General features: G+C 33.0%; 2 protein-coding genes across 2 annotated transcripts; one reads left to right on the top strand and one right to left on the bottom strand.

The window, feature by feature from the left end:
* The first annotated feature begins 1,198 nt into the window (after window positions 1-1,198).
* On the top strand, window positions 1,199-2,373 carry LOC137919536 (uncharacterized). The gene is made up of 2 exons (XM_068762629.1): window positions 1,199-1,248; window positions 1,912-2,373. Exons 1-2 carry the CDS (start codon window positions 1,231-1,233, stop codon window positions 2,197-2,199), a joined length of 306 nt encoding a protein of 101 aa, XP_068618730.1. The 5' UTR covers window positions 1,199-1,230; the 3' UTR covers window positions 2,200-2,373.
* A 6,547-nt stretch (window positions 2,374-8,920) lies between these two features.
* On the bottom strand, window positions 8,921-13,304 carry LOC137919519 (pupal cuticle protein C1B-like). Its single transcript, XM_068762611.1, has 4 exons — window positions 13,253-13,304; window positions 12,908-13,109; window positions 10,428-10,528; window positions 8,921-9,205 (listed from the first exon to the last, which is right to left on the bottom strand). Exons 1-4 carry the CDS (start codon window positions 13,262-13,264, stop codon window positions 8,921-8,923), a joined length of 600 nt encoding a protein of 199 aa, XP_068618712.1. The 5' UTR covers window positions 13,265-13,304.
* Window positions 13,305-24,725: the final 11,421 nt, after the last annotated feature.

The following is a 24,725-nucleotide window of genomic DNA, read 5'->3' as shown; positions in this document are numbered from 1 at the left end:
GATGCAGACCTTGTCCATTCCTTTTGGATCTCTTTGGGGGAGACCCATTATCGGTAGTGGATAAATGTGCTTATATTTAACTCTTTTTTACATAAAACGATAACAAAGGTCGGATTTTACACTTATGATCATACATCGTACTTTTATCTCTACACAAATAATACTATAACCACTTAAATGATCCGCAAAGGCCAAATGGCGGTAATTGATACATATGAAGACAATTTTTGACTTTTTTTTTTATCCTGCGAAAAAAAAAACTTCAAATCCTTTTATTTTAAGAGTTTCTTTTAAATTAATTTAGACTGTATAAATTTGTTAAAAATATATGATAATATAATGGTTTTTGAGTTGAAGTGAGATAGCTATAGAGAGTGATATTGCGTGGAACAGATGATCGCTGGGGCCTTAAGGTTAGGTTATGGAGTAGCGACCACAAACCGGCTACTTACAAGGTAAAAAGACCACTTAGATAAGGTCATCGGAAAATGTTGGATTCAGGTTGCTTTACCTGAAAATCTACAGCGAAGATCTATGTTCAGTAGTGGATATCCTTAGATATAAATGATGAAGATGAAAAATGAACTAATGAGCAGAAATGACGCTCCGCAGCATCTGTTTATAATTGATTGTTTATAAAAATATATCTTCATCAGGACTGCCCAGTTAAAGTGAAGACGTATATATAAAATGATTACTCAGTCATACACCTTCAACAGATAACAATGCTTGCCAATGAATGCAATTGCAACCAATAAATGCAAAAAAGTAATCTAAGATTATTTTTCACAAAAAATACAAACAAACTCCTGTAAGTTGTTGTAACAGATGAAGTAGGTCAAAACGAACATCAAACGGGCATAACTGATAGCTATAGATTTTTATTTAAGAAAATTGCAATGTTCGACAAATTATCTGATTACATTGTTCAACCAACAGGATATGTTGAACAAATGCGTCAACTCATTGGCTTTGTCTAATAAGCAGGTAAGTCGAACCAAGGTCGATTTGAAACAATTTTGGGAAACGAGTAACTATTCATTTTATATTATATATTCTTTTGTTTCCTTGAAAGCTATTCATTGAGGCCTTGACAATACCTTTTGACGCGTTAGATTCCTGAATGTGTTTGTCTCTGTATTCAACCTCCTTTAAGTATATAAGAATGGTCGTTTCGAATACGTTCAGTACAGAACAGTGAACCTAAGAATTCTGAAGAAAATTTACAAAATGGAAAAGATGTTATTGGTAAGAACTTTAATTTTGTTTTTCACGTTAACGTCGAAATATATATTTTCACTATCGTACTTTTGACATCTGAAATTAAATAGGTAAACGGAAATTAAAAATGTTTGGGCCTCTGAAGAGATGTAACTTTTACAATCATCTGTCACACTTCTTCATCACGATAAGATGTTTTAATAATATCTGGCACCAAGATATTTAAACAAAATTTTCCTAAATTTAAAAAAAATATCTATTTGCAAATGATTGCATGTAAATTAGAAACCGTAGAGTTTTAATTATATAACTAAGACTCATTACCGTTGAATAGCATTGTCAGCTATTTGATTTTTTCTGTCGCTAAGCCAAATAAATTGATGAGCATATTTAAAATTTTACACAATTATCTAAATAGTTACATGAAATTTAAATAAGTATGGGCTTGTTCTGTTCATAAGACGTTGGTTGCAGATCCTTCAATTGTCTTAATCTTATTGGAAATCTATGGATGAAACCTATCTGGATAGAAGTCTCCTCCATAGATGAAGGACAGAGGATGTACTACGTCTGTAATTATGATGACGTTGAGGTTTCATATCACCGAGGTCCTATTTTATTATATTTACTAACCCAAGTTTTATTTAATATTTTATATTGACAAATTTATTGAAGACTTTTTATTTTCAGATAACGTTTCTACTAGTCGCCTTTTCTTCTGCAGAGCCACTAGTATTCAGCTCCGGCATTATCACCTCGCCACTGGCTTCCGCAGCTTTGGTGGCCCCCGCGGTCTCCCCTGTTGCTCCTGTTGCCCCAGCTCTTCCTGCATCATTTGCAGCCGTACCTTTTGCATCAGTATCTGATTATAGATATTCGTACGGATCATCATTAAATATGCAGGAATATTTAGGTGTACCCGCAGTACCATTGCCATATAATGGTGCTTATACCTTGACTGATTTGTACTTTCGTTAACATTTAACTGTGTATGAAATATAACGAGTATAATATGTTTTTGTTATGTCATGTTTAATAAAATGGAGCTATTTATTGCAAAAGAAATGATATGTTTTAAATTAAAGTTTCCTGCAAACGCTACATGTAAATTTGAGTATATGTGGAGATTCTTATATAAAATATCCAAGTTGCCATTTGTTATTTTTTTATATGATAGTATAATAGAAAAAAACAGAATAATTGGATTTATGCGATTGAAATTGAAAGTAATATAGATTACTTTTTTCTTCAACAAAACGTAAACTAAGTATAAGTAAGTAAATTTTTAACACTTCTACATTTGAGCCTATTAATACTAATAATGATAATACATTCTTCTTCTTTATAGCCTTCCTAGCAGTGGTCAAAGGAATTGTTTTTTTTTGTGAAAAATTGAATAGTTAAGTTGCTTAGTACTGACCGCACATTATTAAGTTTGAGGCCTTATGACTTTTGCACATGTTACTGTTTTGGTTAAGACGATAATTAGGAATAATAAAAATTTAGAACGTTTTTGTAACATCGTTAACTCAAAGAAATTTGAAATGTAATAGAAAATATCCAAGCATTTTTCTCAGACCACACTTATTGCAGCGCCTGTTATTTTTTTTACGGCAACTTTACCTTACATCGCTTTTGTGGCAAAAATTTGTGCATACATATGTAAAATAATGAACAGTTTATGTAGATGTGATTTACAAAAATGTAAAGATGTTTTTGTAGTCGCTAAAAATAGTACTCAACCTATGAAAGAGTTCTTCAAGAAAAAAATCTCGAAATAAAGTATTCATATTTTTATATTTATGTATAATCGAATAAATTACATTTAACCATTCACAAAATAAACTAAAAACTAATCTCTTTTGTAATCAATACGTCTTAGCGGGAGCTGTCTTCACGTTTATATCTTAGATATAGTAGGCATACGGTGAAGCATAAGTGTAGGCCGAATAAGCGACGGGCGAATAAGCGCTATAGGCGGAGTAGGCGACAGGCGCGGTATAGGCAGCGGCTATGGGCGCGGTGTAGGCTGCTACCGGCGCAGTGTAGCTATACACCAGTGGCTTCGCTGCAGCGAAAGCCAAGAGAGCGACGAAGATCATCTGCGAAGATCAGACATTTTGGGTTAGACGTATCAATTCTAAAATTAAAATATTATCGCTTAATACCCTTGAGTGTTTTAAAACGAAGTTTTACGACCAATCTGTGTCACCCATACTTACGGCGCTGAAATATAGTATTTTACTTCGGGCCTCAGGTTCTGTAGTGGAGACTATGAACGAGAAAGCTTAGTGTGGGAAGTATACATAAACGACACGTGGACAAACGGCCTCATTGGAGTCGTTTGAAAGCATGTCGCTTTTAACCATTCTTTTTGAAAATTTATGGCAGAGGCCTAGCAGTGGACATTCTGTGGCTGAAATTATGATAATGAAATTTATGTTATATGTAGCAGAAACTTTACAATTTATTATAAATAAAATCGTAACTTGTTCTCTATAACTAAAAAACTTATATAATAGCTGGTTAAATTTTTAAGTAGCTAATAAAAAAAATAATGTACAATGTTGAACGTAACAACTAGATAAAATAACACTAGATTACGAAGATTTATTATAAAACAGTATTAATAATACACATACACACATACACATACACAGATACACACAAATAGCTTTTTATAATTATCAGTTAGTATAACCAATTCTATCAGATCTACATCTATCTTTAAGCAGAATAAGAATTTTATGAAATTAAAATTTAAATTAAATGTACAATTCCTCAGTTTTAGTTTTAGGCGTATGTATTTTTTAATTAAATTGATGTTTATTAGTAAACCATTTAAATAATTATTAAAATGTTCAGGTAAAGGCTTTTGAAATAAATAATGTTATAAATTTTGATGAAAATAAAAAAAAAATAATTGATTAGAATGAAAATTTTAAATATTATAATTATCCATTAAATTTTGTAAAAGTCGTTTTAAAATGAAATTTTAAAAATAAATGCCTGAATTACTTATGTATAAAAATATTAAACAAATCGGAACATACAAAAGTTTTACAGTGCTGTCAATACTCAAATGACGAGATTAAAATTGGACTCTTACTTGTTTAATAATAAAACTAGTAAATAGAATAATTTAATAATTACAAATTACACTTTGAGTATCTAATATTTTCATTGAGACAAGAAAGGTACTTACGAGTTTGAACATTTTGATTCTCTGGTACGGTTGCGTAAGGGGGACTGACGATGGTCGTTCTATCCTGGCTAATATATAAGGTTCTAGGCCTCAGTTGGCTTTGGTCTTGGCGGATCCATTGCAAGGACGTGTGAGGACGGGACAAGCGCGCCTGACTCGAATACAATGTTTTCTAATTAGCTACATAAAGGATGTTTTTAAATGTATGATTTTCAATTTGATACAATTATTTCAAAGATGTTCGTATAAGGATTTATCATCAATCAAAAATGTTACTAGTGAGGCAGAGTACTCCGTATTGCCTGCGAAAACGATAAATTCAAGAACGTAATTGAAGTAAAGATTTTATATAAATAGCTAAACAATGATTATGTACATTTTGTTACATTGCGAGCCAACCCGAAAGACGTACTGTTTTGGCTATGAATAATAAGTTAGAAGCATTAAAGTTATTTAAAATATGTGTAGTGTTTATGCAATGGTTTTGATATGAAAGACTGTATATGTTATATTTTTTCTTAAAAATCACCTACAAAATATTGAAAAAAGGATAATAAAATCGATAAAGTCGTCATTTTTATTTATTAAATACAGATATTTACACAACTGTAAACTGAGTTATTATAAAGTTTTATTAAAATGGTGCTTTTATAAGGATAATATTATGACTGGTTTAAAAAAAAATTGGTAAAAATAAAAGTAGTCAAAAAATGTCAGTCGATGACATTTTGTCGACTGAAGGTATATTTGTTGAGTGATATTAATACGGTTCTTGTCACACCCTGTTTGCAATGATTAGTATGAAGCACCGCGTGGAACATTCGATGTTCTTCTGCGTTCGACGCATTTAATTTGTGTATATTTCTAACAGGTAGAGGGCAAAAAAGGTCACTTAAATAACCACAAGCTTTAAACAAGCTTACTGTTATATTGTGTGTACGATTGGGAGACTTGTTCTGGGCAAAAGCAACATAAAATTGATACAAACTATTAAAAGGCCGTTTAATATTTGAACAGACGATTAACAAATCTACTGCTGGTTATCTGTGAAGTAGGCGTGGTTCATGATCATCATCATTTCAGCTGTAGGACATACGCAAACAGATATAGAACAAAATAAATAAAAAGGTTTTATTTGGCGTTTGCAATGTTGTTAGTGAGTTTATATATTTTGTTAAAACTATTAGGCAGTGTGCTTTATGCTTGGGCTCCTCCATTTTATCCTCTGCCTTTCTTTCATTGCTTCTGGTCAATCAGTCTTTTCCGGTATTGTCGTTTATGTCATCAACCCATTATCAGCCGATCTTCCTTTACTCTTGTTTTCTTCTCAAGTTATGTTCCACTCGTTGTCATCATAATGTGTTATGTGTACGGTTCACTGCCTATATTATGGAACACCACAAACTAAAAGATTCAATGTATTTGTGATGCAAAGATGAAATAATTTGCTATTACTAACCACCTAAGTACCTGGCAAATTTTATGTGCAAATATTATTTAGTTACAGTTATAAGGGATACACCTATATGGTCTGTTGAAATTGATAAGATGTTGACCAACGCATCGCTTGATGAATTACACAAGATTATTTAAAAAAGATAATTTATTTCTAGTATGCCATTCAGCACGGGTTCGTAGCATGTCGTAATTGAAGATTAATACAATGTTTTTATCACTACTTTCCAAATAAATATTTGTTCGTTGGCATAAATATGAATACTGTGACGTACATCTTACTTCAAGTGACGTTGTACTCAAAGTTGCACGTTGAATAGAGTTAAATTTGCTATAAATAATTATTACTCATAATGACATGACAGGTATTGCGTATGACGTCATTTAAATATGACATCGGCCAACGAGCACCCTTATTCAACACACAATACACTAAACCGCTTGCTATGATGTCATAGATCCATTATTTTAAATATGTTGCAAGGGAATAAGCGCCTTTATTTAAATTTCTGTAACTAAAAATATCTAGAAAACAGAATACTGCGGTCGCCGGTAAAGAAGTATGTTCATCTTGGTTAAGATGATTACCGGAGCCTGTTTTTCAACAAGAGTAAAAATGTGTACCCTTCATGATTAAAATAAATTACGTGGTTGGATTATACTATATTGTACTAAATTCTACTGCCACTTGATAAATCTCGTAACTTCGGGACTGACTGCAGATGAAATCAAGAAATTCACGTACTTTTTATTATCATTCGTATATGATGGATTTTAAAATGTGTGAAAATAAATTGACAATCTTGTATTGACGTTTAGCTAAAGGTTTAGAAAAAGGTTTCTGTAAAAATCATAACTATAGAGTATAGAAAAAAATATATATGAGAGTGCAATATCAGGTATGGTGATACATTAATGATTCCTAAGCAAGCTTTCTCAATATTCAGTAAGTGGCTAAAGATGAGTATCTTGCGTTTTTTATTATAAATTAAATGTAGGCTTTTGCTTTGCTAGAATCGAAAGTGGTTAGCAGTAAATAGCGGAATCGAAGATTTTGTTTGGTCATAGGAAACCATAATAATTTTACAATATTGTAACGAACACTGGGTATACTATTGCGAACTAATTTACGTTTTAATATATTTTATATCATGTATAGAAAATAATGGTTTAGAAAATAAATTGAATCGTACATGAGTAAATTTTAGCTTGTGAGGTGTATCGCATCGTCATTCTTTATTTATTCAGACTTTAAGGAATGGGTCAAAACTATTTTATCCTCAATCCAATCCTCCCTTGATCCCTATTTTACCTATTTCATAATACAAGTTCAAAACGAATTGTTTTTATTATTTAGTTTACCTGTTTTTGGTATTAAATTTCTTGTTTGATTATTATACATAATGTTTTTTTTTTTCATTGCAAATTGCAACGTGATTAAAATTGTCTTAAACGTAACAAGATACAAGCAAAGCCTTCGAAAAATGGGATTAAACAAATTTCTTTGATGTAAATTCTAAAACTAGTTTTTATACATTGTTTTGTTTCACGTTATTTCTACAAAAGTTATGCATAAGCAAGCAAAGATATTGATAAAAATGCATCAGTGAAAATGTATTTAATAATTTTAATGGAAAATGTATTTAATTCGTATTAGAAATATATGACAGACTCAACAAAAATTCGAGTTTTATGTTTTTAGTGTTTTTTACTAATACTCCAAAAACGAAATAAATGATTTTTAAAAAGTAATTTATGATCTTTATAGCCTCTAACGATAACTCCCGCTTCTAAAAGAATACACTGAGTTATGTGGCATTGAGCAGTGGTAGCCGTCGGTAGAGAACTGAGACTTGCGATCTTACGCGGGTTAGATTCTCGGGATACACATAACAGTATGAAGATAAAAATGTAAAGCAATAAAGAATACAATCTTATATAATTTATACTGTTTTGCATTAATAATATAAGATTGACAGTTTAGAAAACAAGTTTCAAAGATGTTCAACAGCACCCTTTGTTAACCATTATACCACACTGCGATCGCGAACCTACTTCCCAGGCGTGGTGATTAAATATATCTCCCTCGTAGATATCATTAGAGGAGGTCTATGCCTTGCAATGGGCTGAAACGACGACGGTGAGGCATTACAAACGAATCAAACTTTTTTAATGGTCAACAAATGGCTAGGCTAGCGGTCTTTGTGAACAGTAAAGCAAAAAAGAACTGGTGAAGGATATTTTAGTGTAATTTATGAAAATCTTGGATTTTAACATTAGATCGACCAAGGAAGAAAAATTGACTACCTAATTACTGCTATGAGTCTTATTTTTTAAAGTATAGGGAATAAAATGAAAGCATTAGGAATCATTAGTTTATGTAATATTTCAAAACAATATTGTTTGATAAAGCATGTAACAAACTAGTGATATGGATTTATATACTGGTGGTGGATATTTATTGCCAGTGGGTTTTTATAATTTTCCTTGCCCATTTCTGCCACCTAATAATGGTAAGTGAATATTGTTGTGAAATAAGTATATGAACAAGGCGTAACATGTGTCACGATTGAAGACTACCACGGCTCATATATGGATATCTCTATTTCCCAAAACAACTATGGAATATGCTGAATAAGACTCGTTGCAACATTGTGACTCTCAATTAAAACCTAAAATAAATTTTCAAGAAAATTATACTGATGATGCAAGATAGGTTGCATCACAACCCTTCACATGCAATCACCAAGAGTGGTTTTAGGCGTTGCCGCTTTGATAACTTATAATACACAGATTATTTCTTATTATTTTTTAAAACGTCTAACAAGCCCATGATCGTAGCGCATGTCATGCGCATGTTTTTTTTTATTATTTTAAAAGCTAAGGGATCAACACATCCATTAACACCTCCATCGAGAGCAACTGAGTATCTTTCAAGAATAAAAATTAGATCACTATCAAGTATGATGATAATTATAAATACATTTGAATTACATCACAAGCATTTATTTCGTTGATTTAACCGTTTCAATAGCGCTATCATTTCAGGAAGGCTACTGGGGCTCTGTATGCAGCAGCAACGAGCGGTGAGCTGTATGCGAGGGGAGCAGTGTAAGCGGCCACGGCGGGTGCTGCGTATGCAGCAGCGATTGGTGCACTGTATGCAGCAGCCACAGGTGCAGTGTAAGCAGCTGCTACGGGTGCAGTGTAAGCAGCTGCTACGGGTGCAGTGTATGCTGCAGCCAGCACCGGTGCTGCTGGGTATGCTACCGAATGGATGCCGGGCTTAGCAGCAACCATAGCCAGAAGGGTGACGAAGATGATCTGTGTAAAATAATTAAAGGTAAATTATAATTTTCGTAATAGACTAACAATGTTTCACGCGTTTAATAAATGCATTAAAAATATTCTTGAAAATGTTTGTTAATTTTTATTACCTGTTTGAACATTTTGGAGAGAAACTACTTTTTCTGTTGCAGAAAAGATAATGATGTCGATAAATACAATGTTCGAGTTTAAATAGTCCGAGAAAAGAATTAAATTATTCGATGTACGAGGGTGTGCTAACTCACCCAGGGCACCGGCGTTGTTGAATTCAAGACTACCATTATGAATAGTGTTATTCGCCAGGCAAGCAGTAAAAATAATATTTAATGAAATTAATGATTAAATAAAGTTATTTGAATCTAATTTTCTTACTTATTCAGTCTTTGTTAAATAGGCTTTATCTTTAAAGTTACAGCCCCTACGTATTAATCTTAGATCACCGTCCAGAAGTTTGATCATATGATGTAAAATTAATGTTTATTTGTGAAATTCGTCACTATCTGCCTAATTTATACTACGCTGTTATGGTAAGAAAGTAATAAAATCCAATTAAAACCATGAGATTTTAGATAATTAATAAGTTTTTTTTTTTTTTTTTAAGAAAGCATGATAATGAATGATTGAGGCAATTTTGCAATATGTTTAAATTTAATATAAAATTAAATATCTTTTTTAGAATATTGTAAGTAATGTTTTAACATTTTTTGTATAAATATTTCTTGATTCCCTTTTGAATGATTACGACCACTCAGCATGCTCGAAGTTCCCCGTGCGTTGCGTCAGAGGTCAGTGCGCGCGTGCCTGGGTTACTACGGTTTCCATGTGTGGTTGCATCAACCATGCAGAGGTTAATGTGCCTATTTTCAAGTAGGCCTTTTTACGGGCACGACTTCTGCGTCCTTGTAAAGGAAATTATTATTACATTTGCGTTTTTAGTTACATTTCTATAAAAATGTTACATTTTTAAAATTAATAATAGTTAAAGTAAGTAGTAATGATTTTGATCAACTATTAATTTATCTATACAAAAATTAAAACTTTTAAATGAGAGGGTGCAAATGTTACGACGTTATACGAGTATACTTTTTATTTAAGAAATTAATTCAAATAAATTTAAAAGTTAAGTCTTAGATTTATCTCTTGTAACTTATTAATCATTCATCATCAAAAAATAAAAATTAAATAGATATAATGTTTAATCACGGTTCTTAATATTTACTACTAGATAGTAGATATTAGTAAAGAAATTCGTGATATTTCTTGACAAATTATATCTTTTAATCGCATCGATGTCAAATTTGTCCCAAAAATGTTCAAGATCTTAAAATAAAACATAATATAATTTTCATAATATTTCTAATATGGTTCTTCATTCCAGAGCTTCATCTAAAGCCATAAAATATGAACTCGCATCGTCTTTGTTTAAAACCAATTTAGTATTAAAATACAATACAGTGTACGTAGGCATTTTAATTTAGGCTTCGTAGAATATAACTTATTGAGTTTTAGTAAAAGGATTGGATCTAAATACGTCTTCGCATTGTTTTAAAGAGCTTTTCAATTTTATATCTATCGTTCGCAAATTTTGTGTTAAAGTTTTTATAATGTTTTTAAATAATTTTTGTGTTAACGGTTATGAATGAATAACATTAATCTAATTTATATTATAAATAGATACTTGTCTACAAATTCATACACATATAAACGTATGTATAAAGGGTGTTTGTTTATAGGTACAAAAGCTTCAAAGGGTTTGTTTAATTTTTGCTGATAATTATTGTACGGTACAGTATATCTAAAAATCAATTGTTTTAGAAATAATAAATAACCTTATGATATTACAGCAAGGAAAAGCGTTATCGAAATTTAGATAACTACATAATAAAATTAGTAATTGTTTACTATCTATCACTGGAGTCTTCGTACTGCTAGAAGATACTGAACTGGAGCATTACAATAGAAAAAATAAATTAATGTAATAATGCATTTTAGAATATACACTTAAGCACAGTGATTGGAAATAGGTGTATAATATTTAAAGCTTCTTGCTGAAAAATGAGCATGTACCCCTTTATATCTTGTACGCCTACCAGCACAGTCTAACCATATATATTATAACCGACAATATCACCCTGCTATCTGCTTTAGATTCCTAAATTTAATGCTTATTGGATTGTATGCTCCGCATCAGCAATGACTTGTATCTTCTAAATCAATGAGCCAAAACCGTAATTTGACTGGGTAGATCGATAGGTACATGGGTAGACCTAAAGTTAGAGAAGTCTGAAGTACTTTTGGAGTCAATAAAGACCAGAGTAAACGGACGAAAACCATAATTTAACACGTTTAAAGAGGAAGTAGTATGGCCCAAAGCTTCATAGACTAGCTAGAAGACCGTTATCGTTTCAGCCTTTAGATGCCGACTGCAAGACATAGGCCTTCTTTGTGTATATATATTCTATATGTCTATCGGGGGATATACCATAATCGACATGGTTGTCAAGCGGGTGGCGTTCACAGTGTTTTATAGTGGTACACAGAGGACACTCCTGCTAATCTTCTGATAACTTGTTTTTTTCTGAGCAGTGGCAATCATATATAATTGAAGCACTAAGTGTGAATTGTATATGATGGTATCCCGGGGATCAAACCTACGATTATAAGTCGATACAGAAGATAGGATAGGAATATACATACAAAGGAAAAGCTGGAGGAGTCCTAAATATGGGCCGAAATGGGTGCTGTACGCTAAAAATCATTAACGTTTGCATGATTTGAGAATACCCTGAAATTGAGATTGGGTATACCCTGGATGAAGTCAGTAAGAGGTATTATCCTAATAAGTGACAAATATCTGTTTCATAACAACGAATTATTTAATATTTAGCTACATTGCACCGTTATTGGCGAGATCGACAAAAGCAGACGAATCAGAAGAAGCCTATTACGCTGGGCGGAGTAAAACCGCTCTTTATTATAATATATGGATTTTAGAATAAAAAATCATAAGAACGTTCAAAAAAGTCGAACAAAATGGTTAAATATAACTTTTATTATGTATACGTGTCTTATCCTTTGAGTTTATCGAGGAGTGACCACTTAGATACTGCCAATAATGTTCTACAAATACTTCAGTGTATTTGAAATACTGATGATTTTAAATGTGAAAAATGTTTTAAGTTTATTTCGAGGAAAAGCCAGATTTTACATAATGCATAACAAAAAACTTTATTTATTTTTCTCTCGGTTGTTTTTTGTACATCACTATTTGCATATCATTAACTAAAAAAGCAGTATGTTATTAAAAACTGGAACATTATTAATTTCTCACATCGTATCTGAGAGAGAATGTTATATTTGTAAATAGGATGCTTTGTTCTGTTAACGCTGATAATCTATTCGGTATGTTGTTCTAGTATATTATTGATTCCCATATAAACAAGCAAACAATAACAAGCATAAGATCATTGCTAGCTGGCACATCGAATACTTCTCGAATACATTTGCAGCTGTGCCTTTGCATTGTTAACTTCATAATTTCCTTCAAATTCATGAGATACACTCCATTGGGCAGTATTTACAAAGGCGAATAGTACGAGTATATATGTAAATGAAATACTTTTTTACAGTAATGCTGATAATTTATTTGGTTCGTTATGTGGGTTACTTATTGGTTTTTACACAGTTTAGCTTTTCAACGGAAATAGTAAGCAGCATAAGGCGAGGCATAACTGTACGCGGAGTAGGCAGCCACCGGTGCTGTGTAGGCGGAGTAGGCGAGGGGTGCGGTGTAGGCCGCTGCGACCGGCGCGGTGTAGGCTGCGGCGACGGGCGCGGTGTAGGCTACTGGCAGGACGCCGGGCTTGGCTGCGGCCAGGGCCATGAAGCAGGCGAAGATGAACTGTAAAACAAACGAAAATGGTTTTCTAGCAAATCTTTATAATAAAATATAATATCACTTGATTATTTATTCGTTCGTGTTATTGAAAGAACATGATCGAATTATAGTATTTCATTATCACTTATGATAATAATGTTACTTACCAGTTTGAACATTTTGGTGGTTGGTTATCGATTTGCTGCTGCTGAGCTAATGATAAGAAGACAGTGAACGACGCGGACTTTATAGTGAATAACGAAGGCCAATTTCGGACAATGCGGCCACACGTAATTTGAGCTACATGTAAGTTCGTTTTGAAATGAAATTGTATTTAGGTAAAGCGGTCTTTGTCTTTATTTCGCTTATGCGGCCTTTGATGCTCAAGATTTGCATTCTATAATAGTAGTATGTACTATAACAATGTTAATAAAATTACGTTCAAATATTAATATTTTCCAGACCATATAAAAATTAAATGTCATTAATACCAATTTTTACTTCTTTTTAAATTAATCGAGTGGCTAATAGCAATTTTTGTTTTTATTAACAATTTTGGCTGCTTTTAAAATCGTGGGGAGATTTATGTGAGTTAACACTGGATGTTTTAAGAATACCAAAACTAAACTAAGTATCTACTTGTTAATACTTAGTATTTAAATAATGCCATTCACAATCTATATTCAACGTTTCATCCTGGAAAATGATGCGAGAAACAGTATGCCGACTCAACTTTGGATCTATTTCATGGCATTATTGTACGCTATCATTTTCATTCTCCGAAATTATGATACAGAACTCCATGAAGTTTTTTTAATTTTTTAGAAATGCATGAACGTAGCAAGGTCGGTACTATGAAAAAGAAGGCCCAATAATTCTACTATGCTATTGTACCATTCTGCTATCACTATTTTCTTGTTTTCGAGAATAGTTTTTGCTTAATAATCTGCCCGGCCGAAGAATGTAGCGGTCATCATTTCCTCTACACTGCGTCCTCATTTTATTCATTTGTATTCAAAAACCTTCTTAAAAAAATTGTGAAGTAAGGTTTTATGTCGCCACAGAAGCGATGGCTCTGTTCAAAAAAGTTGTGTAAAATACCTCCAAAGAGGAAAGGGCCCTCTGCATTTCAAAATCGTTTGAAAGGATGCATAGATTTCGAAGAGATCTATTTTAACAATAATTAGATAATATATTAATAAATTAGATACTTAATACTTTTAGTATCCTGAAAATGTTCAACGTCACTTTTCGTAAAAATAACTGCCGTACGACAAACGGTTTCAAAAACAGACAGAATTTTTTATGACATGCAATTCATATTAAACCCATGATTTTACAACAAGAACCTGTAAATTACAAATATTGTTGTCGATATAGTTTAAAGAAATATTTATTTATAAATCTATTTTTTTAACTTATGATATACATATAATTTCCTACAGAATATAAGTTCTGATCGTAAAAGGCCGCACATGCGATATAAAACTCAAAAAACGCTTCACCTAAATAAGTAATCAAGAAAGAGTTTTATTAATTCAGTGTACAATTTCATTCCGAAAAGAACTTGCATTTGTAACTCAAAGTACGTGTGGCAGCAAATATCATCGCTTTACCTGCAATCGACCTTCGTTATTCACTATAAAGACCGCGTCGCTCACTGTCTTATTATCATTAGCTCAGCAGCAGCAAATCGATAACCAACCACCAAAATGTTCAAACTGGTAAGTAACATTATTATCATAAGTGATAATGAAATACTATAATTCGATCATGTTCTTTCAATAACACGAACGAATAAATAATCAAGTGATATTATATTTTATTATAAAGATTTGCTAGAAAACCATTTTCGTTTGTTTTACAGTTCATCTTCGCCTGCTTCATGGCCCTGGCCGCAGCCAAGCCCGGCGTCCTGCCAGTAGCCTACACCGCGCCCGTCGCCGCAGCCTACACCGCGCCGGTCGCAGCGGCCTACACCGCACCCCTCGCCTACTCCGCCTACACAGCACCGGTGGCTGCCTACTCCGCGTACAGTTATGCCTCGCCTTATGCTGCTTACTATTTCCGTTGAAAAGCTAAACTGTGTAAAAATCAATAAGTAACCCACAAAACGAACCAAATAAATTATCAGCATTACTGGAAAAAAGTATTTCATTTACATATATACTATTCGCCTTTGTAAATACTGCCCAATGGAGTGTATCTCATGAATTTGAAGGAAATCATCTTATTTGCATTTATAATATCCGCCCTCATAAATTACCGTAAGTCTGAAGAATATCTCCAAAATTTCAAATAAAAAAGTTTCAGTTTTCCACAACCTACAGCTATTAATACTTCCAATATAATCACAGATGCAGATGCACTAAAAGTTAGACACAATGATAGTAACAAATATGTCGTTTAGCATTTCCCTGAAACGCTAAAGCTATCTGTTTAACTAATAATAGCTTCCAACATTCTTACAAAAATATTAACCGTTAAAAAGATGGACCGTATAAAAGCTAATAAGCTCCCCAAATAACGAATCGTATAAACATTAGCATTATTGAAAAAAGTACCTTATTTTCAAATATGATAATCGCTTTTTTAAACTACGGTTTTCCGAAATGTTATATAACAATACTGCATTTTATCTTATCAAAGTTAACCATGCATTAAAGATGCAGATAACAAAGAATAAGACGCCTACACGGAATAGTTATAACATTAAATGACGTCTTCTAGCCTTTCACTTTTCTTTACATTTCATTTATAACAATACACTGCCACCTAAATAAAATCAATGAAGTATTCGAAGCGAGCAAGTAATGAATCGTTGCTTCATACTATAAGCACTAAAAAGCTAACTGCTACGTAAAAATTATAAGTAATCAAAACAAGAATCCGAATGAAAATGTTGTAGGTAAATGTTGTAGGTGTTGTACGTCAACAATAGCAATGTCTTTTCTCGAAACGATCCACTCTGAAAAACTTTATACGATTTTTTATTTACGAAGACGAAGTAATGTTTGTCTTTTGAACCTACAGGAAAAAATATACAGATACTTATAAATAATATGCATGAACATTTTTTCGATTAGAAGTTTTCTTCGTAGCTTACCAAATGACTAGCTCTTCCCTTTGACGAAGGTCACGACTTCTTTCACGGATCACTTTTTCTTTTTTGCCTCATCGGATACAGTTTTTGGCGAAATGTATGACCTCCGGTACTTAAGTATCTGGTACGGTATGGTTTTGTTTGCCCAGTGTAAAGTTACTCACAGTCGATTTTTCCTTCGATTTTGCTAATAACATTTATGTTAAAGCGCCTCAAAAATCTCGCTGTTTTGGCAATGTGACAAAAATACAAGAAATTAGTAAAAACTAATAAATTATAACCTTGTGATGAACTTTGAGCTCATTTATATCACAACGATCTTGCTTTGGTTTGTCCATGATATGCGCAGCATTCTCCTTAAACGGAATATTCCGAAACCATCGAAACGTCTACAGCCTTGAATTTAAAGCGACAATTCACGAGCTTAGGCTTAATGTTTGTGTTCTTCTTCTAGCTGGTTCATCACGTTGCAAGTCATTTTCATGCAAACAGTGACTTCTATTGTTGTCTTTCTTAACTATATCTAGCTTATATCTAACTTTAGATCCATATCTGTATCACCAGATTAAAGATATTTGTACTAATAACATTAAGAAAATTGAAAATCTTGTTCTAAGACAATTATCACGAAGGTACTGTTAAATATTTGACAGATTTACGGTAGTCTTATCCATTATAGCTTTTTAAAATTGAGCCAGATAATTGCTGCAATTTTGCCTATTGCCATTCAATATCGATAATTACAAATGGACGAAATCGTCAATATGTTCTAGATCACTTCTCTTTGGAGACAACGCTCGGCTATACACTGCACGATAGATTGCTAAATTAGAAGAGCTGAAGTTGGAAAATTACGTCACTCCTGATATTCTCCAGGTATAGTAACAGTTTTCTTTTCCGGAATTTGGACAACTTATTGAAAAATAAAATTCAAATCCTATAAGCAAATTAATAATGCCGCCAAAGAATTTATTCTATTTACTTTTAGGTTTTTTTTTTCTGTAAAGAAATTAGTAATTGTCTTTTAAAATAACAGAAAAGCATCGATAACAACAGTGTACACTTTTATTAATTTTTGGCTTCATATATAATACCTATATTTATAACCTATCTCTAATCTTAGCGTGCCTCTAAGCATACACCTTATCTAACGTTTCTCATTGTGTGCTCTCTATCTTTTGTGATCCTTTTTTTGTTTCTGCTTCTTTGGTATAAACGTCTTCAATGATTTCGCTCGCCATCCCTTACATACTAATTCGTCATTTACCTTTTAAGTCTCGCGTCAGGTTTCATGTCCATGTCCTCCATTTATTAAATTTTTATTCGAAAATCTGTCAGTTTAGTTTTGATTAAGGTCGCTTTTTCTGATTATACTTTTCTCTTAGTAGTTGATACGCTACTCTCGACGAACCTTTAAATTTTGCTATAATATTATTACATCCATCATACATGTTTTTAATATAATATTTGCATTACAGCAATATCTATTTTCACATTTTAGTTAAAATTGTTAAATGTATTTACTGATTTGGCTATGAACATAGTTTTATTTTATGCAACATTTAATGTACTTTCATTTTTTAGTATTTTTGTTAGAATCTTTGTAAGGCAATATTAGTTGCGTCTGGCAGGTACACAAAGAGATAGCTTAAGCGGTTCAGGGAAATGCTAAAAGACCTATTTAGTTCTATTACTGTGTCTAGCCTTCAGTTCATCTGCATCTTGATTATATTGGAAGTATTAATATCTGTAGGTTGTGGAAAACTAAAACATTAATTATCTGAAGTTTTGGGGATATTCTTCAGAGGCACGGTAATTTATGAGGGCGGATATTATAGATGCAAATAAGATACTTTCTTTCGGTAATGCTAATAATTTATTCGATTCGTTATGTGGGTTACTTATTGGTTTTTACACAGTTTAGCTTCTCAACGCAGATAGTAAGCAGCATAGGGTGAGGCATAACTGTACGCGGAGTAGGCCACCGGTGCTGTGTAGGCGGAGTAGGCGAGGGGTGCGGTGTAGGCCGCTGCGACCGGCGCGGTGTAGGCTGCGGCCACGGGCGCGGTGTAGGCTACTGGCAGGACGCCGGGCTTGGCTGCGGCCAGAGCCATGAAGCAGGCGAAGATGAACTGTAAAAAAAAAACAAAAATTATCAAATCGGTTTTTACGCAAATCGTTATAACAAAATACAATATCACTTGAGTATTCGTTCGTGTTATTGAAAGATCATGATCTAATTATAGTATTTAATTATCGCTTATGATGATCATGTTACTTACCAGTTTGAACATTTTGGTGGTTGGTTATCGATTTGCTGCTGCTGAGCTAATGATAAGAAGACAGTAAGCGACGCGGTCTTTATAGTGAATAACGAAGGCCGATTGCAGGCAAAGCGGTGATACTTGCTGCCACACGTACTTTGAGTTGCGATACAAGTTCGTCCTTTGGATGGCGTATAAGTAAAAAGTTTTAATATATCATGCTTAACATTCACATTGCATCGTCATTTCTATTGGCACGAAATTGTTCACGGAATTGTTAAAACTCTTTCGTCAAGTTTTGTTTAGGTTAAGCGGTCTTTGATTCTATTCCGTATATTTGGCGGTGTACAGTCAGGAAACATTATATATAAGATAATCCAAAATAAAAGTTCAAAATCTTAGCCATACATTACTAGCGTTATTGTTATGTAATTATTTATTTAGTTATTCAGTAATTAAAACTAATTATGTTTATGAATGATTAATAATTCTGTCAAAAGATATTTATCCGGTGTATTAAATTAAAATACCGATCAAATTAAACAGTGGTAACCCGGCGATAGAGGACTGTGACATACGATTTTGGGTCGTGGGTTCGATTCTCGGGATACAATTTTATATAATTCACACGTGTTTTAATTATATAAGGTACCACTGCTCACAAACAAGTGTCCAGAAGATAGGAAACAATCTTCTGCGTGCTATAATACCACACTGCAATCGCTAACTCGCCTGCGAAGCGTGGTGCTACTGGCATATCAGCCAATAGATATCTTTGGGGGATGTTTATGCCTTGCTGTGGGCGGCCATGGGCTCAAACGATGAAAAAATTTTGGTTTTTCGTGATTTATATTGTTCATTATATTTATATTAGTACATCGATGTTGTTATCGTTAATTTTTGTATTATTATTATTATTAAATGTTTAACTGCGATCCAGTTTGAAAAACTAAGTAAGTTCTCATGGTTCAACTGACGTACTCTTCAGAAATCGATTCGTTGAATATTTGTCAAGTCAAGGTTCGAGATTCGATATTAAAACGTGGATCATGTAATTCGCATGTAATTCGCACATCATCGCACATGTTTGTGCATATTTCATAAATGTAACGTACACATCGTTGAGTCTGTCATTACCCAATTCTTATTTTTATTTAAAATGCTAACTTATTTTTCTTTAAAGGTTACAAAAACGTTACACCGTGTTCTCGTGACTCCATAAAAGTTTATGAAAACAATATATCTCGGAGAAAAATAGTAGCGAAGATTGATTTATTAGACGAAGACCATGAGTATAAACGACGAAAATTACTAAAAAAAGAAGAAATGGTACTGCTAATGTTTTATTAATATTTATTTTAGTTTTATAGTAATTGGAGTAACACAAGACGTGAACTGTAATAACATTAACATCATTGTATAGAATGTAGTTATAGTAGAATAATCAAACGATGCACCGTAAACCATTCATCGGTTTATAAAATGCGTGTTGTATATGTATAGCATAGTTATATTGAAAATTTATTTTTGAAAATATATTGGCCAAAACTAAATTCATGACATTACTATAAGTTATAAATGATTATTTATTTATTTGAGGGAAAGCTATTAAACAGAAAATAAACAATTTATATTAAATACACAAGGAAATAACTAGTTAAAATATCGAAAATAAAAATGTAAATATCTAATTAAAAAAATAGTCCCTTCCTTAGTCACTAGTATTCTTTCTAACTTATACAGCTAAACCTAAGAAATAAAGCAACTTAAGTACTTCAGGTAAAGAGAAAACAGCCAAGGGTTATTATAACAAATAGAAGAAAGCTGGAGTGGTGTCTAAGAGTATAAAAGAGGTGTTTGTTGCAACTAGGTCAGCGGATGAGTTCATAAGAATAGCAAGAAAGACAAAGATCATTGTTGTTTCAGATTTAAAAAAAGACTTGAAAAAATGTCGGAAATAATGAGGTCACATAACGTTCCATTTTAGTCGTGGTTTGATATAGTATTATACTATTGTTAGAAATGTTTATACAGAATTTATATATCGGCTATTATGTATAAAAACTGCATAAATATAAAACTAGCTCGATGAAATATATTTACAACAAAATAATTTGTATAACTCAAAATATTCACTCTGGAATGTCTGACAATCTTTAATAATATTTCTCTGTCCAACTGATTATTAGGTTTTAGTCCTTGCCTTAAGTTTATGGATAAGTTCTATTAATTTTTTTAAATAATTTGTCAATAAGAATATAGATGGTTATTATAAGAAGTAGGCTATTTATATAGCTAGTAGCTGAACCTGGAGCCTGAAGGGCATCTCACACGTCACAATAACTAAAATTAGTTTTGGTGTTTCTGCTGTAAGCTAGTATAGTTTATACAGTGTCATGTGACAAGGTGATAAGCGTAGTGATAGAAGTTTTTAGTAATTGAAAAATTATGTTTGCTTGTTGGCATTTGCAGATTCACTTGGTTTGAAGTTGTAGATCGATAAAGGTTTAGTTTCGATCTCTTTAGTTTACCGGTGTCGAAGGCTCCGTTGGAACCGCGGCTCGAGCACTTTCAGTAGTTATTTGATTGGAAGACTGCTAATATTCCGATCGGTTGAGCGCCTGAAGCAATACATGGGTTGATAAGGAAGAGACCTAACATAACCTTTAACATTTCCATAGATTAACCAGATAAATTCCTAAATCAAAAACATGTCTCTACATTGGCCTTAATAATGACTATCTATCGGAGATTGTTGCTCATTGTTTTACACAGAAAAAAAGAAAACCTGGTCAGGTCGTATAAAATACACATAAAGATTTCAATACTCTTGGTACCAATACATTGTCTAACTCAGTTGCCAAGCTAAGCATGTAATATGAAAACACTAGGCTAGACAGAAATAACACTTATTGCTTGTTATACTTTGTATGACGAACAACGGCTAAGAAATAAATAGTAAATAAAAATTAAATAGTTTCTTGAAACAAATTATTAAAAAACAATTTTAAAACCAAGAATGATTATTATCTGCTGTAGTTGGCTTTAGCGTTTTTTTGGATTACTTTAATTGCGTCTTCAATATATATTTTTTTATATGTAAGGAAATCGCAATAATTTTTTAAGGACCCGATTTTCAATGCTGCATTTGCATTCCGCGGGTTCAAGGTGGCCTCAGATCTCTTTTAAGGTAGTAAATCTCTAGAGCTCCCGGAGGAGCCTTGGCTAGGGATGGTACATACTATTTTTTCACAGAATTGGACAATCAATGTTAATTAATAATAATATAAGACGACCACCGCCAAGACCTTAAGGTTCTAGAATGGAGACCACGGTCTTGGAAAGCGTAGTGAAGGACATTTACTCGCAAAGTGCAGTTTCCGCTCGGGCCAGGCCGCTGCCGACCAGCCCTGCAGGAAATCTATGGAAGATATCCAGCAGTTGATATCCTTTAGTTTAAATGATGGTGAACTCATTCTTCTTTTTTTCAGCCGATACAGGCACATTGCAAGGCAAAGACAAAAGATCGTCACGATAATATTATTATATTAGGCTGACTCAAGGATATGCTTTATAAAAGTGAGAAAAAAAATATATAAATAAAACAGTGTTTTGGTTTAAACGAAAAATGTAATTACTGAACGTTTCTTAACGACGAAGGAAATATGAGTAGGGAGAGGCATAAGTGTATGCGGAATATGCGGCAACGGGCGCAGTGTAGGCAGAATAGGCGGAGTAGGCGACGGGCGCGGTGTACGCGGCCGCCACAGGCGCTGTGTAAGCGGCTGCCACGGGCGCGGTGTAAGCCACCGGCAAAACTCCTGGCTCAGCCGCGGCCAGAGCAAGGAAGCAAGCGAAGATAAACTGTAGAGAATATATAAAACAGTATTATTAAAAGATTTTTTACTACTATTATCAGTCACAATTGTTGATTATCCCAAATAAAATAAATAACATATTTTAAATAACAAAATAAAATAAAAAACATGTAATAAAATAATTAGTGAACGAGTAACAAGTAATTTGTATAATTTATATTTGACGTGTGCATACAGCGAGCAGATCACCTCCATTGTTTTATTGTGGTTGGTAAATAGACAATCCGCATAACTGCGAATAGCTTAACATCTATATACTTTACTTCTTATGTACTCTAAAGACGACCATAAACGCATGTATGCTTAATTCATGCTCCTCCTTACGCTTTGTCTTTCATTATTGAGTACCTTGACCCTTTTAGGAAATTTGTCGCTCAACTTTATTGCATAATCTTACTTTCTTATTATCTGATTTTAATCTTGACTACTAGTGACCATTGTCTAAGTTTAAATAACATTTTATATTTTATATACTTTTCAAAATAAACCCTGATAGCACAAATATACACTCGTGTGCTTTCGTGTGCTAGCCATTTTCGAAAAATTGTAATTCTTATTCATTATTACCAAAAATAAGATTAATGAAATAACCAAGAGAAAATTACAAATAAGTGTAGAAGCGTGATAATAATACTTACAAGTTTGAACATTTTGTAGATTTCAAAATAAATTGATAATAAACAATTGAGTCTGGCAGCGAGCAATGGTGTGATGTTAGAGTTGATTCTGTAGCGTTATATACGTTGACATCTATTAGGAAACCCAATTGAAGCACCCATCGAGAATATCAATCGATCAACACACGCATTCAGCAATGGAGAATCAAGGTAATTGGTATAAACTATGTGTTTTCCTCTTTCCATCCTCTTGGAAATATCTAAGAATGTTTGCAATACAAACGTAAAGAGATTTTATATTATATGAAATTAGTTAGTTAACAGGTCAGTAATAACAACGGTTTTTCGTTAACTAAAATGTTACTATTAAAGTTGTATGGATTTCGTTATTACTAAAAGGTATTTTAACTAATGTTTTTGAAATGTAATTTTAGTATGTCAAATAAGTAAAATATGAATGATCATTATCATCAATTCAGCCGTAAGACGTGCAGTGCTTGACTGAGTGTCTTCATACATAAATACCTAAAGTTTTGTCGTAAGATATTTTATATACGATAATCGGAATAATTACATACTACCAAAATTTTAAAGGGTCGAGAACAATGAAGGAACTTTCTATTCAGGCCTGAGTATCACTTTACACGTGCGGCTCATGGATCGATCAGCCAAAGCTTACAACATCCTTCGTGCCTTTGGGACACTGTTAGGAGGGCTGTGTGATTGAAGTGCATCGGTAATACGGTTTTACAATCTTCGAGTGAATTTCATATAGTAATCATGATGTATCACTGAAGAGCCCAGGAGCTCTGGAATTTTAATGTACAAAATTTTTAGAATTACGTAATATAATAACAATATATTACGTAATATATAAACGTAATACTGTTAGAAGACAATTACTTACCACAGCCATAGTAAAAATTAAAACAACTTTACAGTCAAATAGTACTCTATCCATATATAGCATAATTAATAATAATCTAATTAATAATAGAAACGTTGGCGTCCTATCCTAAACTTTTTTCTTTAAGTGTTGACGTTTTTAGCAGTAATTTAAGTTCTACCAGGACTAAAATTCTAATGAATGTTGCAGAACGAGGCTGCAGGTTATGCCGCGTCCTCCTCCAACCTCCACAACTATGTCAATTTGACAGATTCCGGGTGATTCGATCGTTGAGGCACTAGGCAACTTGTGCTAAAATTAGGATAGTAAGCGAAGGTGTTCCCTTAGTTTTAACAAAAGGCGTTAAAGAAGACGGTGTGGTTTTAGCCGGTAGAAATCTATCTTAACTCTTTGGTTGTACTCGCAACCGAAGGTAGTCCCAAGATTTATTTAAGAAATAAAAAAAGACTAGAAATACAAGTTCGTTCGTGCCAAGATTCGTCCCTCTTGGATATCCTTGAATAAGAATGCTGAACACGTATAGAGTAAAAGCCTAAGCCAAGGTTTCCTCACAGAGGCCTTTGCATCCGGACAGTTACACACACACCTCGCCATGCGTCCCCTCATGATCTAGAAGCTAGTCGTAAGCGTGTAGCCTCGTCTGTGATAGCTACAGATGCCCATTCACCCTGAGAACGGATGTGCCCTGCGTTTTTACTCTTCATTTTAAATTTGTCGTAAGTTTACTTTTCCCTAATTAGATATAAGGAGCATTAATTACTCGGTGCATGGTATATTAACCTGAACCTAATAACTTTAACTAAATACAACAAGTTTTATAATTAATCGGATCATTAGCTCTATCTCAAACCATTCGTAGTAAAGCAGACTA

Source organism: Battus philenor, unplaced genomic scaffold (assembly GCF_028537555.1).
Source record: "Battus philenor isolate CCGP_79_NKW_IND1 unplaced genomic scaffold, ilBatPhil1.0.hap1 SCAF_16, whole genome shotgun sequence".
NCBI lineage: Eukaryota > Metazoa > Arthropoda > Insecta > Lepidoptera > Papilionidae > Battus > Battus philenor.
The sequence above is the reverse complement of the archived record's forward strand: the minus strand, read 5'-3'. Positions and strand labels throughout refer to the sequence as shown.